This window comes from Schistocerca nitens, chromosome 6, assembly GCF_023898315.1.
Source record: "Schistocerca nitens isolate TAMUIC-IGC-003100 chromosome 6, iqSchNite1.1, whole genome shotgun sequence".
Lineage (NCBI taxonomy): Eukaryota > Metazoa > Arthropoda > Insecta > Orthoptera > Acrididae > Schistocerca > Schistocerca nitens.
The window spans coordinates 620,335,824-620,353,789 of record NC_064619.1 but is presented as its reverse complement, the minus strand read 5'-3'; the positions used below and the strand labels follow the sequence as shown (position 1 = coordinate 620,353,789).

The 17,966-nt window shown below is 43.4% G+C and overlaps 1 protein-coding gene across 1 annotated transcript in view; it reads left to right on the top strand.

Annotated features, from left to right (window-relative positions):
- Positions 1-17,966, top strand: part of LOC126263529 (juvenile hormone esterase-like) — a 462,481-nt gene that overhangs the window by 408,423 nt on the left and 36,092 nt on the right. The window contains exon 9 of the mRNA XM_049960623.1: positions 9,383-9,518. Coding sequence (XP_049816580.1) covers positions 9,383-9,518 — 136 coding nt within the window. The remainder of the gene's footprint in view (positions 1-9,382; positions 9,519-17,966) is intronic.

The window sequence follows — 17,966 nt, the reverse complement described above, 5'->3', positions numbered from 1 at the left end:
GCTCCGTACAGCGCTGCCACCTGTCGGAAGTCAATGAAACTATACGAGACGAAGCGGGAATGTTTGAAAATATTCCACAAGAAATTTCCGGTTTTTTCAACCAAAATTGGCCGAGAAAAAAAATGTGTTGCATTACTTATTGAACTGCCCTCGTAGCAGTATCTTTTTCCGGCCGCAGCGATGTCGGAGATCTGATGTTTTACCGGACACCTAATGTTCACCGTACACCCGTGAAATGGTCGTACGGGAAAAATCCGTATTTCATCAACACTTCGGAGATGTGTCCTGTCTCTCGTGCGCCGACTTTAACATCACGTTCAAAGTCACTTAAATCTTCATAACCTGCCATTGTAGCAGCAGTAACCGATCTAACAACTGCGCTATGCACTTTCTGTCTTATATAGGCGTTGCGGACTGCAGCGCCGTATTCTGTCTGTTTGCATATATCTGTATTTGAGTATGCATGCCTATACCAGTTTCTTTGGCGCTTCAGTGTATTATTCATGATTTAAGATATACCACCGGAAAGAAATTGTGGAACACAGAGGAAATAATTCAACGGATCAACCTAAAAAAATTGTTTAGGAACAGAAATTAACACAGCAATACACGTAACGTAAGAATTAAATTAATAGGAATTTCAACGCATTAAAAGCCAAATGGTGCAGGAAAAATGGCTACACAGAAGAGGAAACGGTCATCTAAAGGACAGGTTAACTACGAAGTCGCAATTATCTCACAAACATACTGAGATTATTTTGCTTCATATATCGTGTGTTTTCAACTGTATACGTTTATTCCATTAATCATGGCACACGCTCTAGACACACACACATGTTAAATAATAGTTTAACCAAGAATTACGAAGAAAAATATAAGCAATATGAGAAATTGATATTTAGTAAGCGGGGAACCGCCTTAATAATGTAAACACTGCTTCCTGGAGTTGCACGAGAAGGTGAGACAGATTATGAGCAACGTTGTGGGAGGACTATAGAGGTATTATGCCAAAAAAAAAAAATCTCCATTACTGTAGGGTATTTCTCCTGAAGTGATACAAACCTTAACTGACCGAAAAGACATCTATTTGGGTGAGCTGTATATATGGGGTCCTGCCCACTCATCTCTTATAGGGTGCCTAAAGGATGCTGCTTTCTCGGATAGCTATACAACAACTGAAGCAAATCGCATTAATGGTTTTCATTACAATAAAGTAGATTGACAATACTTACCTTTGGTTTACAGTAATGTCGGAAGCGATAGGCGACATGCAAGTAATCAATGTCTTTCGCTGTATACAAAGTGTATACTAGTAATGGATATGGATCATTAATAACGGCTATACTAGTGTCCGTCTTCTACTCTCCGGCTCTGCTTGTACAGGTCTACTACTGTCCCTTTACTGTCAGGAGCGGCGCTTATATTCTCTTCTTGTAGAGGTCGCTCCTGTCGTGGTCACGTCCTAGTCAGCGTGCTATTGGCTGACGTCGTCTCACAGCCTTCTCTGCTCTTTCGTTCTTCATCTTCGTGCCGTCACCTGTAGTTACAGCGGAACAGTATAACAAGTACTTATTGCCCGGAAGAGTCCCTGTACGATGAAGAATACTGAGGAGGTGGTAATTGATAAAAGGGGTGGGCAAGGATCCTATGATACAGAGATGTTGCCTACCAGTTTGAGCCGGCCCGCGTGGCCGAGCGGTTCTCGGCGCTTCAGTCTGGAACCGCGTGACCGCTAACGGTCGCAGGTTCGAATCCTGCCTCGGGCATGGACGTGTGTGTTGTCCTTAGATTAGTTACGTTTAAGTAATTCTAAGTTCTAGGGGACTGATGACCCCAGAAGTTAAGACCCATAGCGCTCAGAGCCAATTGAACCATTTTTCTACCCGTTTGACTCTGCGACATTTTCGATAACATATTCGAAAAAGGAAACTATACAAAGGAGTGCAAGACCATGAAGTATTCTATCGCATGTGCGCTTACTAGTACGAATTTAGGAGAGGAGAATCCATAGAAATGGAATACATAAGAATATCCTGCTTGTGGCAGACAGTCAGTCTCTTTACGGTCTAGCGGTGATGTTAGATGTGGTCGACACTTTCGATAACTGATGACCGTCTTGCTTTTGACTTTCGTTCGAATCGGTACGAAGGAAGGAAGGAACATTAGGGTTTAATGCCCCGTCGACATCGAGGTCATTAGAGACTGTGCGAAATCTCGGAATGCGATAGGTTCAAATGACTCTAAGCACTATGGGACTTAACATCTGAGGTCATCAGTCCCCCAGACTTAGCACTACTTAAACCTAACTAACCTAATGACATCACACACATCCATGCCCGAGGTAGGATTCGAACCTGCGACCGCAGCAGCAGTGCGTTTCCGGACTGAAGCGCCTAGGACCGCTCGCCCACATCGGCCAGCTGTAATGCGATAGGATGGGAAAGGAAGTCGGCAGTGCCGTTTCAGAGGAACTATTTCACCAAATTTCTGAAGTGATCCAGGGAAATCACGGAGAACCCAAGTCTGGATGTCCGGATACGGATTTGAATCGTCAGTCTCCCGGATGAGAGTCCAGTGTGCTGATCACAGCGGCACCTCGCTATGCCTGATGGAACTGGGGTGTCCAGAGGTGTTGTAAAACTGATAAAGACATTATTGCTGAGGAAAACAAGCGTGTTTAAGGTATCCAGCACAGGAAGCAACGAAGGCCATGTCGATAGGTTGTATGGATCTGTGTATGTGGTCCAGGTTTTGAGTTGTAATATTGGAGCCCATACCGTATAAGTTATGATAACAGTGATGTAAGCAGATTGAAACCCTTGAACATGCTCTCAGTTCGAATATAATAAACATTCTTGAGACTGAGAAGCTTATGTTCACGAACCAGCATGGCATTAGAAACCATCATTCATGCGAAACGCAGCTCGCCCTTTTCTCACATGATATACTGAGAATTATGGATAACAGGCAACGGGTAGGTTCCACATTTCTAGATTTCCGGAAAGCGTTTCACACGGTGCCCCATTGCAGGCTGTTAACGAAGGTATGAACATATACACTACTGGCCATTAAAATTTGCTACACCAAGAAGAAATGCAGATGATAAACGGGTATTCATTTGACAAATATATTATACTAGAACTGACATGTGATTACATTTTCGCGCTATTTGGGTGCATAGATCCTGAGAAATCAGTACCCAGAACAACCACCTCTGGCCGTAATAACGGCCTTGATAAGTCTGGGCATTGAGTCAAACAGAGCTTGGATGGTGTGTACAGGTACAGCTGCCCATGCAGCTTCAACACGATACCACAGTTCATCAAGAGTAGTGACTGGCGTATTATGACGATCCAGTTGGTCGGCCACCATTGACCAGACGTTTTCAGTTGGTGAGAGATCTGGAGAATGTGCTGGTCAGGGCAGCAGTCGAACATTTTCTGTATCCAGAAAGGCCCATACAGGACCTGCAACATGCGGTCTTGCGTTATCCTGCTAAAATGTAGGGTTTCGCAGGGATCGAATGAAGGGTAGAGCCACGGGTCGTAACACATGTGAAATGAAATGTAACGTCCGCTGTTCAAAGTGCCGTCAATGCGAACAAGAGGTGACCGAGACGTGTAACCAATGGCACCCCATACCATCACCCCGGGTGATACGCCAGTATGGCGATGACGAATAGACTCTTCCAATGTGCGTTCACCGCGATGTCGCCAAACACGGATGCGACTATCATGATGCAGTAAACAGAACCTGGATTCATCCGAAAAAATGACGTTTTGCCATTCGTGCACCCAGGTTCGTTTGAGTGCACCATCGCAGGCGCTCCTGTCTGTCACGCAGCGTCAAGGGTAACCGCAACCATGGTCTCCGAGCTGATAGTCCATGCTGCTGCAAACGTCGTCGAACTGTTCGTGCAGATGGTTGTTGCCTTGCAAACGTTCCCATCTGTTGACTCAGGGATCGAGACGTGGCTGCACGATCCGTTACAGCCACGCGGATAAGATGCCTGTCATCTCGACTGCTAGTGATACGAGGCCGTTGGGATCCAGCAAAGCGTTTCGTATTACCCTCCTGAAGCCACCGATTCCATATTCTGGTAACAGTCATTGGATCTCGACCAACGCGAGCAGCAGCGTCGCGATACGATAAACCGCAATCGCGATAGGCTACAACCCGACATTTATCAATGTTGGAAACGTGATGGTACGCATTTCTCCTCCTTACACGAGGCATCACAACGACGTTTCACCAGGCAACGCCGGTCAACTGCTGTTTGTGTATGAGAAATCGGTTGGAATCTTTCCTCATGTTAGCACGTTGTAGGTGTCAACACCGGCGCGAACCTTGTGTGAATGCTGTGAAAAGATAATCATTTGCGGTGTAGCAATTTTAATGGCCAGTAGTGTAGAATAAGTTCATAGAAATGTGAGTGGCTCAAAGTCGTCCCCGACGACGAGTCTTCATCAGGAGTGCCACAGAGATGTGTGATAGGACCGCTGTTGTTCTCAGTATACATAAATGATTTGGCGAACAGGGTGGGCAGCAATCTGCAGTTATTTGCTGATGATGTCGTGGTGTACGGTAAGGTGTTGAAGTTGAGTGACTGTAGGAAGATACAAGACGACTTGGGCAAAATTTCTAGTTGGTGTGATGAATGGCAGTTAGTGTTAAATGTGGAAAAATTGAAGTTAACACGGATGAGTAGGAAGGTCAAACCTGTAATTTTCGGATACAGTGTTACTAGTGCCTTGCTTGACACAGTGGAGTCGTTTAAATATCTGGGCGTAACGTTTCAAAGCTATATGAGGTGGAACGAGCATATGTAACCGTGGTAGGGAAGACGAATGGTCGAATTCAGTTTGTTGGGAGAATTTTAGGAAAGAGTGGTTCATCTGTAAAGGAGACCGCATATAGGACGCTGGTGCAAACTATTCTCGAGTACTGTTATACGTAGCAGGTCGGATTGAAGGGAGACATCGAAGCAATTCAGAGGCGGGCTGCTAGATTTATTACCGGTAGGTTGGAACAATACGTAAGTGTTAGAGAGTTGCTTCGGAAACTCAAATGGGAATTCCTCGAGGAAAGGCGACTTTCTTTTCGAGAAACACTTTTGAGAAAATCTAGAGAACTGGCATTTGAAGCTGACTGCCGAACGATTCTGCGGCCGCTAACATACATTACGCGTAAGGACCACGAAGACACGAGAAATTAGGACTCATACGGAGGCATATAGATCATCGTTTTACCCTCGCTCTGTTTTCGAGTGGGACAGGAAAGGAAACAACTAGTAGTGGTGCAGGGTACCCTCAGCCACGCACCTTACGGTGGCTTACGGAGTATCTATGTAGATGTAGGTGTAGATGGTATCTGCAGATGACTTACTGTTCATTGTTAAGTGGTGATTCAAGAAAAAACTGTAGAAGGTAAATTTAATTCTACACTCCATGAACTTGAAGGAATGACTCGAAGCGTCGAATTGTGAAAACTTACGCTCAAACGATAACAATAAACAAAAGCTTAAATAATATATATATATATATATATATATATATATATATATATATATATACAGTTTGTTTACGTAAATTAATCAGTGTGTTTGGATATTTGTACTCGCATCTTTTATCCCTAAAACATTCAATTTATATTAGATAATATTTTTTCTTTTGTATCTATATTAGATTGAAGCAGTGGCTGCTCGTGACGAAAGAGGATGGTGATGCACTTTGCTCACGAAGGAGAACATCAACAAAAGAGAGAAAATCAGTACACTGATCATGTTTTTGTAATGCCTGATATAAACAGACCGCCCGCTCGTGTCACTCCTGCATCTTCTCACAATAAAACCAAAGGGTGTACACAGAAAAAAGTATTACTTTTGCAGAATAAAAGGAATTAAAATCAACTGCAGCTCTATGTACTCAAAAAGTGGTAGGCATGCCGTACTAACCTTTTTTAGCAGGACTGTTGTTAACGCCGTTCGATTTTATCTCTGAATTTGGATGTGGTGGTGATCATTTGTACAGGAACTCTATTCTTCTTTCCTTCATATTTGCAAATCTTTCCACCACTCTTTGATTGAAGTCTGCAATTCCTAAAACGAGGTCTCGTTTAATAGAGAGCATCGCGAGTGCTGACAGTCTTTCTTGGTCCTTAGTATTCTGCAAGAAGGTTTTGATGCGTTTCAGCGAAGAAAAACAACGTTCTGCTTCTGATGTGGTCACTGGAATTGTAATTATCGCTTTCAGGAGTTTCACAGATTTGCTCAGTGTATCACAAAGATTGTCCGTTATGTAATCCAGAAAGCTCAAACCTCCACATATGCTTTTGAATTATTCTCTTCCATAAATAACAGAGAGTTCTGTTCGAAGTTTCTTTGCTTCCGAAAAAGAGTAGCATTCAGTAGCAGCTCTGAAAGAAGTTTCTGGAAAAGTGGAAGAGTAAGTAGCGAATTTCTCTGGTAGAAAGAGAGAGGTTGCAAGTAGGTGTCCAGTGAACTTGACTCTTCCTTTTGCCTCGAAACTTACGATATCACATACTTCTTTTGCCTCCGGCAGTAGATTACACATCGCTCCGCCATCTTCAGTTCTCCCTCTTTCATGCTACTCGTGTAAACCTGTTGAATTTTCTGCACTAAAATTAATGAAGGAACGAAAAACACCAGTATGCCCTCTAAGGGCAAGTTACGACGCACCACAGAAACGAATACAGTTAATAATTAGATTCAATATGTACCTATTATCGGTAACTTTTTGGTTGTGTAATGCCACGGACCTTCTGTACGCGCTGTCTAATTAGGTTTCTATATTTACTTTGCCTAGACTTCCGATATTAAAACGTTATTTACATGGTCTGAAGAAAGTTCGTGTTTTCTAATTTTGTCATGGAGGTGTTGAATGTCACAGACTCCGTGTTTAGACCATGAAAGATCTCCTGCAAACAATAAACAAGGAAAACAAAATAAGGTATTTTTCATGTAACAACCACACAGCCATTCATGCTTGTTGTACAATTCAGAGTTAAATTTCCTGTTAAAATGGCGAATTTTCGTTTTAACGGTCTGCGAAATTGTTAAAGCAGGAGTCGGCCTACCTAGCCTCTTAATTTCTAATTTTTTTTTCGAAATTCCGTGAATTGAAGGATTCAGAGAGCTATGATACTACCTGATTCATTATTTCACGTATTCACTTGTCACTTGAGCCTCAAGATTCAGGTGGTAGCACACGCTAAAATAACTAACACAACGCACAGGAAATAGTTCGCTCGCAGCTACATCTGAACGGGTATGGTGGCGCGAGAATCCCGCTTTGTTCGAAGATCCGATAGTTCCGTTACCCTTCGGAAGAGTTCGGGCCCTCTTGCTGCGGCTGGCAGAGTGGCCCGGGTGAGGTGTTTATACACACAAGGCCCGCATACAAGCACAGTGTTGCCTAGCGTTGCCCCCGCGCCCCGCACCCCCTCTGACAAGGGGTGGCCGCCAATTGTGAAATTCAGATTCGATTCATACTGCGCATAATAAAAGCTCATGGCCAGAGGTGTAATGTGGCAAAGCACCAAGATGCACTTCTCAGCCGTTGTCGAGAAAATCGACAGTTAAAAGAAACCGTTGTGGTGAAATACTCTCCACGATGATTAGCTTTCTACAGCGTCGTGGCGCAGCGGTAAGCGCTCGGGTTCGTAATCCGAAGGTCGTCTGATCGAATCTCGCGCCATGCAATTTTTTTTATTATTAGTTTTTAGTATTATTATATATTATATATTATATATATTATATTAGTATTATATATATATATATATATATATATATATATATATATATATATACTATTAATGAATTGCTTATGCATGTTGGTGAAGGCGGATCGCTCTCCAATTGTACCGCCTCCATTTTTCCGTTTTTTTTTTAACAGGGTGTACCAAAGCTCTCCCGTCCGCACTGATTTTCGACGATGTTATAAGTTGCGCTAGGGACCGCATTACCTTCTTTCGAAGTTAGCAGGGAACTACGCTGTTATGCGGCGGCTCGTTTCGGCCCATTCAACATCTGTCCTTCAAGTGTAACGAGCGAGTAGCGGAGTTTATATTTCATACCTGCCACAGCGAATTTGTGTTCGTGGGGTCTCTATTCTAATTCGAGCGTTTGACTTACGCTATACGTATTCGTTTCGGAATATCGTTTCTACGTCTTCCGTTAACTATACGTGGTTAACATTATGAAGACAATTAATAACATTTGTGAAATACAACTTTGTTTGCGGAAAACATAATGATGTTCGAAGTCGCCAGTTTTTCCACGACAAACGACTTTCAACAACTTATTATATGCATAATTGTTGCAACTGATTGCCGGGAATTATACATTTGAATTACAAAAAACAAATACTAAAAAAAAAGTTGCATGGTGGGAAATTCGATCCGGTGACCTTCGGATTACAAACCCGAGCGCTTACCGCTGCGCCACGACGCTGTAGAAAACTATTAATCGTAGAGAGTATTTCACCGCAACGATTTCTTTTAACTGTCGATTTTCCCGATAACGGCTGAGAAGTGCATCTTGGTGCTTTGCCACATTACACCTCTGGCCATGAGCTTTTATTATGCGCAGTATGAATCGAACCTGAATTTCACAATTGGCGGCCTCCCCTTGTGAGACACCCAAGTCTGCGTTTGCAGCCTCAGTGCAACCCCCTGTCGCTGTCGGCACATTCCGTCCAACTCCGCTGCGTTCGGCGTTTGGAGCCCGGGCATTTCAAAAGAGATAAACGGCGCGCTACTTCTCCACTAGTATAGAACGCTCAGAAGCCAAACACAGTTGAACAAAATTATTCCTTGGGGGTAGCGGAAACCTGCAAACCTATACAGGAGCCGCCCCTGGATGGAAGCATTGCAATAAACTTAGAATCGTCGTATAGCTTTGCAGTTAGAAGCTCTCGCTGATATTGTGTGTATTTTCTGTTCAGACTCAAGTTGTCTGAAGATGGCGTATGAAACGTAAAGCCAGCTCACAACAAAATATAAGATCAGTATAAAATGGCTCTGAGCACTATGGGACTTAACTTCTCAGGTCTTCAGTCCCCTAGAACTTAGAACTACTTAAACCTAACTAACCTAAGGACATCACACACATCCATGCCCGAGGCAGGATTCGAACCTGCGACCGTAGCGGTCGCGCGGTTCCAGACTATAGCGCCTAGAACCGCTCGGCCATCAGTATATTTGTGGAGTATTAAGACTGTGCGTTACAGTTTTGAATATGTCTCTTTGTTCCAAGTACCGATGCTGCATTGCTTACAGGCGACACAGAGCTGGATGCTGTGACGAACAGAGGCAGAATGAGGCTCCAGGGCTGACGGCGGCTGGCGGTGTGTTGTGTTGGCAGGTGCGAGCCACGGGGACGACGTGCTGCACCTGTTCACGGCCGACTGCTGCCGCGACGTCCAGCTGGAGCCAGACTGCCTGGAGGCCAGGACCGTCGCCCGCATGACGCGTATGTGGACAAACTTCGCCAAGACGGGGTAAGTGCTGCCCGCCGGGAGCCCCGTGCCTTTCTGTACAGGGTTGTTCCTAAGTAAAGGGAGTCCTGCATGTAAGAACGAATTTGAATTTCACGCCATTTCCTCATATGACAGTTGGCAGCTGTGGTTTTATCATGTTTGTTATCTGCGATCCTTCCCATTAGTAGCCTGATAGCTTTTGGGTCGTCTGAATTGTTGCTTGATGTTTATTTTCATCACGGAGCAGATGACAACTGAGTGACGTATCCGAGTGATTAAAAGTCATTACAAAAATAGTGAAAGTCCCGCGGTAACTGTTCGTAAATTGCGCATGGCACTCAGACTCAATGCTGCTCCAACCGACTTATCAATTCGGAAGTTGATCCGGAAGTTTAAGACCACGTGTTCTGTTTCAAACGTTAAGGAAACACTACTACCGCGTTCTTTGGAATTTGTTCTAAATCGATGTATTCATTGATATAAACAAAACATCATATTCCATCTACATCGATACTCTCCAAATCACATTTAAGTGCCAGCCAGAGGGTTTATCGAACCACCTTCACAATTCTCTATTATTCCAACCTCGTATAGTGCACGGAAAGAACGAACACCTGTATCTTTCCGTACGAGCTCTGATTTCCCCTATTTTATCGTGGTGATCGTTTCTCCCTATGTAGGTCGCTGTCAACAAAATATTTTCGCATTCGGAGGAGAAAGTTGGTGATTGGAATTTCGTGAGAAGATTCCATCGCAACGAAAAACGGCTTTGTTTTAATGATGTCCAGCCCAAATCCTGTATAATTTTCGTGACACTCTCTCCCATATTTCGCGATAATGCAAAATATTAAAATATTTATTGATATTGTAATGGTAGAAATCTGTGGCATATTCAAAATGGTGGTGATGACAAGTAAGAACTGGGAAGGGCTATAACAGATTTAGCCATACAATTCACCCCAGAAATGGATCCATACTCGTACAATGTGGCCGTTTTCTCCTGTTTTCAATAAAATCTTTACTGGTTGAATAATTTTCTAATGTTCAAAAACATAAATGCATAAGTATCACCATGTTATTTCCAAAGTTCGGCGGCAATCTGACAGTGATAAACAGTCTCCTGGCACTAATTAGTACCATTGCTCACACGTACGAAGGCATAATTAACCCTTTAGAAGACGTAACAGGCAGTTGAACACTTAACGTCATCTGCGGAGTTGACAAAACAGACACAAGTCTTCAAAAATCCAGGTCTGATATTTAACTGAACATCCCTATTAAAGATTAAATATACTTATTCTTCCAACAAGATAGCTTCTTTTAGATCAACGAGTAACAGCAAGCTGTACAACAAGAATAATACTGCCTCTTGGGTTCACCGGCGTCGCGTCGGATAATGTGGAAGCTGCACAGTATTCCAACGAGACAGCTTCTCTCCATGACGAGCAGCTGTCTCTTTTAAATGCTGTGCAGCTTCCACAACATTATCCGACGCGACGCTCGTGAACACATGAAGTAGTTATTACGTTAAGAAAGTCTCAAACAGCACTTCAAGAATAATACTCGATGGACAAAATAAAACTGGCCCAGTAAATATTTCATGTACCATATAGTAGACAGCCCAGCTTACATCCTATGCCCCGGGTGCAATGAATCAGTTTTATTTTCACAACACCATATTTCTTAGCAAACGATCTGAATGGCACGTGTCATATAGGCCTTGGTATATCAGGATGGCCAGCCAAGACTAGACCCCCATAGGCTGCATGGGCTTTTCTTAAGTCAGCAGATACTGGGCTGCATCTGCGACTTCGACGTAGCTTATGGTGGCGGCAGCGGCTGCTGCAGGATTGTTAACAGTTGAGACCATCTGGTTGGGGTCTCAGGTTCGATGGGCCCAGGCTGGTAAATAACCGTGCCCATAACTATGTCAATGAATTTATTTACTGTTGTATACGAAACAAGGGCAGACTAGCAGTTGGCTGCCCGTGTACAGCAAGACATCCACGGGCCCACTTCTTCCGAACGTCACCCTAACAGATGGGTTTAAGCAGTTTTTAAAATTATGACTCATTTCTCTCATCAGTCGGAAGAATTAATGAAATATACAAGCATAGTTTCTAAAAAAATTTAAAATATAAAACTCGTAGCTGATTTTTTTCAATTATTACAACAGATGGTTGAGCTGTCACAGTTTTCAGTGTAATAATGCCGTCTTTTTAAAACAGTCGATTGACGAAACTTTCCATAAAAATAGAGTACTTCATTTCACTGGAGTTACTGAAAGTGAGCAATAGGAGAAAGGGGTTGCTGGAGGAAAGCTGTGGAAAAGTTGTGGGATGGAAGAATAGGAAAACTGAAGACCATGAACGAAACGTTTGAAAAAGGCGTGCCTGAGGGTGTGGGGGCAGAAGAAACTTTCATGTGGAAAGGTAGAGGAGTATTCTGTTAAAGGTAGAAGGATGGGTAGGTTGTGGGTGACTTTCGTGGTCAGAGATGGCTCTGAGCACTATGGGACTTAACTTCTGAGGTCATCAGTCCCCTAGAACTTAGGACTACTTAAACCTAACTAACCTAAGGACATCACACACATCCATGCCCGAAGCAGGATTCGAACCTGCGACTATAGCGGTCGCGCGGCTCCAGACTGTAGCGCCTATAACCGCTCGGCCACTCCTGCCGGCCGTGGTCAGAGAAAAGGTGGTTAGAGTTTCATACGGATGTAAATATACAGACTGTGGGTGTGAAAATTGGAATCTATTAGTTCTAAGGCGGCAGGTTTGCAAACGTTAATAATCATGGATGAAACGTTAGGGTGCATGACTTCAAATTTATGGGAAGTGTAAGAAATCCCAAGGTATTCAGTATGGGGAAGGAGAGAGGGGAAATCAAATAGGTCGTACAGGATCCTACAGGTGTTAACAGAAAGTGAGGCATTGTGCATTAAGTTTGCGAATTTCGTGTGATTGATAAAATTTTAGTGGAGCGGAAATCCAGGTGATACTAGCACAAGAGAGTATTGATAACTTTAAGGCTTGCAAGGTGTGTTGTTTAGTGGAAGGGTAAACTCGCCATGATCAGCCGGTTGGTAGTTTTAGTCTATCGAAGACATTTTGTTAGATGGTTAGTAGCTGCAATTTCTATACTGATTTACCGGTTGATGTTTAGTCAAAGGTACACTCTACGAAAAAAAGACGCACCACAAAGAATTTATCCGAATGGGACGGAAATCAGGAGGCGTGATTTACATGTACAGACAAACAAATGATAACAATATAAGAGAAATTGGACGATTCATTCGAGTAAAAGAGCAGGAATGCATAATAACCAATTGTTGCTGTCACGATGAGAGCGGCGAAACAGAATATTATTGCATACAGTGTAATGGTTTCTAATGGTAACATTATACCTATCTTGCGAAAAGTGTTTAATTTCTTTCCACACGTTGTCTTTACTCTGCTCTTGTGCTATGTCTTGTAATGACGACGAAATTAAATTTTCAAATGCGACTTGTTGAATGTACATGACGCTGAAATTTGCTTTGCAGAAGTTGGTTGCGATGTCTTGCTGATTGTTGCTAAGAGAACGGGATAGTGCGTCTGCTACAATATTTTGTGTGCCGGGAATGTGAACAATTGTAAAATTAAATTCCTGCAAATAAAGTTTCCATCTACTTAATCTGTCGTGTGTAAATTTAGCCGAAAGTAAAAACTGTATCGCTCTGTGGTCTGTGTAAACGGTAGTATGTCTTCCATAAAGAAAATGCCTAAATCTGGTAAAAGCCCATACAACACACAATGTTTCAAGTTCTGTGACAGAATAATTGCGTTCAGCAGGTGACAGAATGCGACTTGCAAAAGCGATGTTTTTAATTACTGTACAACCATTTTCCTGAAAAATATGTACGCCTAAAGCGGTGTTAGAACTGTCGGTAGCAATGGAAAAATTTCTAGTAGGATCTGGGTGCGATAAAAGTGGTGCATTCAACAAGGCATGTTTCAAATAACATTTTCGTGAACAAGATTCTGTGTGTCTGATGTATTGCCTACGTTGCCGGAAGATGCAACCTGTACTGTATTTAGTCAAATTCTATCTGATGTGCTATTATTTTCAGGAGGATGCTGTGGCATTTCCGCTATTTGTACTGTTCTGTTATTTCTTCCTGACGTATTACGTTCGGGATGATATCTACTGTCTGGTTCATTCATGATAATATGTTGTTGCTGATGTTCTTGCTGCTGATAAGACCGACTGTTATTAAACGTACGCTGAAAATTGTGCTCATTATTTTTACGTCTGTCATGATAGTCATTTCTATACGGTGCATTGCGATAGGAATTGAAATAGTGAGTTTTCTGTACGTACTGGTTTCCTTGTTGCTGTGTGTTACTATGTGTTGGAGCTGACGCTATACGTGTAGGCGGCGAAACATTAAAGCTTGGTTGACCTTGTACATTACATTGTTGGTTAGGTATGCTAACCGGTTGGCTTTGTTGCTGGTCATCGGGGATCAATTCGAAGCAGTATCCTTCACTGAAAACAATTCTACTTTAGTCAATGATGTTGCAGGCCGAAGATGTGTCTGTAGACGCCCCAGACAGTGGTGGGATACGAACCTAACTGTCGTCCACCAAGTGGCCCAACAACCACGAGCGTTGATCTGGGGTGCCACTTCTTTTCGTAGCAGGAACCCTTTGGACGTCATCCGCAGCCAGGCCCCCACAACCGCACGAGTGGTCGACTGTGAAGAGCGGACAAATTGAATAGCTGGGCAGCGGCCATTAGAGTGGTAAACTGACGCGCGGAGTTCGAATGTTTATACATCGCTTTTGGTTATAAAATGCCTTCCCTTACGTTAGGTCACAAACATAATGCCTTATTTAAATACGTTATTACAATATACTTTTTAATTTATGGACAAACAGCATCTAGTCACTGTTTATGAATTGATCTTACGTAGTACATGGAATCTGCCGTTGCTCAAAGTTATGTACTGGACTCCTAGCATTTTTCGTAGTTCATTTACGATAGATGTACGCAAAATGCATCAAAATACTCGAAGACTTGCCCACTATATTAATAGATATTTTCTGACTCCACCTTGCTTTAGATTTTATGACGAGAAGTGCGTTATATATGGCATAGTGCTTTGGCAACTCACGACCAAATTATCAAGTTTCAACCTAACCCAGACCATGAAAACACTACCGATCAGCCAACTTTCTTCAAAATGATCAGAACAAATAAAAAGTTATTCTGTAGGTCGGAAATCTTCCCTCCTGACAGCATGTAACTATTTTTGTAACAGCTGTGGTTTTGAGAAAGGAAACCTGCAAATAGATGCACAGACATTACGCTAATACCGTGTTACAAAAACATTTATTAAGCAAGTGCACTGACATACAAAACAACTTAAAATATCCACGTACCTGTGAAATGTAATATGCGTTCCTTTCTCGAATTTATTTGTACAATTAATCGCTGCACAACTCTTCACCATTGTACTTCTTTTGATTGGAACGTACAGACAGAAGAATTACGAGTAACAAATACTGTATGTACGCCCCAACAAATATACGACGTTGAATTAAGGGTCTTCATAAACAAGAATACTACACAACACATCAGACTACAACCACTATAATGGCGTCCAGCCGAAGGTTCAAATTATCCCGCGACTGCAGCGCCATAAGTGAGTCTAGTTACTTTTTCCAAGGTCTTTGTCCGCAGCACTCTTACAGCACAGCGATGCGTCGACGATATTCTGCGCCTCATTTTGTTGCCCTTCATGGCAGCCCATCCTGGGCTTACATTTCAGCAAGATAATGCCCGCTCGCACACGGCGACAGTTTCTACTACTTGTCTTCGTACTTGCCAAACCCTACTTTGGCCAGCATGGCGCTGGATCTCTCTCCTGAGAAAGTTTGGAACATTATGGACAGGGCCATCCAACAAGCTCGGGATTTTGTCGATCTAACGCGCCAGTTGGGCAGAGCCTCGGACGATGTCCCACGGGAGGATATCCAAAGCGAATAACACGGTCAAGTAAGGCGGGATGTGTGTGCGCAGTTCGTTTCGCACCTGATGCACTCCGTTCAGAACAGGATAATCTAGAAAGCGTGCCACTTTTCTCCCACATGACTTAATACCTCTCTGTAAGCCACAGCATGTCCACAACTAGCGTAGCTCGAGCTTCAAATGGCAGCTCTGAACCGTAAATTTACTTTCAAAATCTTTTCTTAAAGAATTTACTTTATTTACTAGCGATTCATCAAGGCCATTAACACATTTAATCACACTAGGTGAGCGTGGAAGTAGTTGCCGGGAAGTAACTGATGGAAAATGAAATTACTTTTAACAAATGTGAATTTTATTCCTAAAAGCTTTACAAAAACAGATTTAAAATTATAAGCAGAAAAGCACCCTCGAAATATCAAGTTACAATTTTATTTAGAGGCAGAAAGCACAATATTAACAGTATGAGCCTTCGGGCTGTGAAGCTTGCCTGCTCCCTTTCAACACGGCCGTAGTCATGACCGCTCACAACAACCTATGAAAGAGTACACTGGTGCAAATCTGCAACACACCAGATTACTTTAAACTAAAAAAATTTTAACAACTCACACAAACACGTAAACTATGCACCCCATAAGAGGGATGGAAATGGTACAACACTCAAATTATTTGCCACCGACAGTGCAATTTGCGTGTTTTTTATTTTTTTATTTAAGGGCTTTACGGTGGAAGGGTGGCAACCTTATAACCTAAAATGACTATTTAAATAAAACCCATAGAATGCAGACTTACTTAAAATGTACAACATGATCTACATTACACATATACCACCTCGCAAGATGATAGGCAAGATAAAAACATATTTAAAGAATTCGGCCTTTAAGCAATAAATTCGTTAACACCGAATCCGACAAACATGACAGAGGCAGCTATTAACGTATGGCAGATTGACAGGGGGAGGGGGGTTTACTAAACAACCCGAACCGCAGATTGCTCTGTACCTCCCCAATTCCACAAGGGAAAAACGGGCCACCCAATTCACAAATAACCACCTTCCCGCGGGTGGGCAAACGGAGAAGAATGGTGGGACGACACCAAAACAAAGCGGCTGGTGACCTCACCAAGACAACAAGTAGAATTTAACAAGTAAATGAAACAACATATCACCAATCACTTAACTTCTAATAAACTGCGATTTCTGGCGAAGACCTGGCGCAGCACCCCCTAAATCGCTCTCCCGAACCGTCCGCTGCCAGCCGCTTCAACGGACGCAGGAAGGCGCGCCGATCTCCCGTCTCACGGCGTCGCAGCTCGCCCCGGCCAGCTCGATGTCGTGGTTTCGCTCCTGTTGCTCTCGTGTGAACCGCGAAGCCACTACCCCTTTCTATACGGCGCTGCCCACTGGACTCACGTGGGGACTTCACATGCGCCGACGCTCAAGGCGGACGAGTCATCTCGTGTCTCAGTGCGCGACTGATCAACCAACCGATCCAACCGCCAATGACCGTTGCCCGAGCAACTCGAGCAGATTGGCGGCCTATGCGTAGACTCAGATGCAGGAACTCAGCCCCGACCGGGCGACCACTAGCTGAGTTCTGTTACTGGCGGAGTGGTAAGACTCTCATTTTCTGGCCTTAAGGTTTGATCCAAACGACAGACATACTAGCACTCCGACGACAGACACACTCTACCTGCCGCACAAATACAAACGAGAGACAGACCAGCAACTGGTGACGCGAGACTCACCTAGCCTCACTCAGACTGACCCACTGACCACCTTAACGTACGGCAGACCGACAGACACTGACTGCCCGACACTGAGCCGGCTGACCAACTGACTAGACTCAGACTGACAAACTGACCAACTGCCGTGGATTGATGTGCATTACTTCACGCGAAAAACGTCCTTCTATTTGTGGCTTAGTTTGTCTGTACTGGGCATGGTACGTTAATTTTATAGTGGCCTTTCTGTACAGAAACACCATCATCGGTGGAGGTGATCTTTTGACAGTACAATACCACTTCTCGAGTGAGGAAACAACGGCCCCGTCACGTAGCGCCGCGCAGAGCTTCATCCACGTCTGCTTCGCAACACGGCTGAGAGCCGGCTGCACCAAATGTACAAATGTATTTTCCACTGCAACCTTCTCGAATTTCATGTAGTGGCCTTGCTTATAAGCTAAATACCAAAGTAACTATGGTCATTAACGAAATGAAGACACAAAGGAATTAAATACATTAGCTACTAGTGGACACTGATTTATATCAATGCGGCAAGCTGAAAATTGTGCCATGTCAAGATTTGGGCCCAGATCATCTGCTTACTAATGTGCTTATCACTTATCACTATGCCATACAGACACACCGTACCTTGTAAGACGTATGCGTTGCCGGCGATGAGCGAGGCATGGCAGTCTCTGACCAGAGAGTAGTATGTAGTTAGTTGTTGCTTGT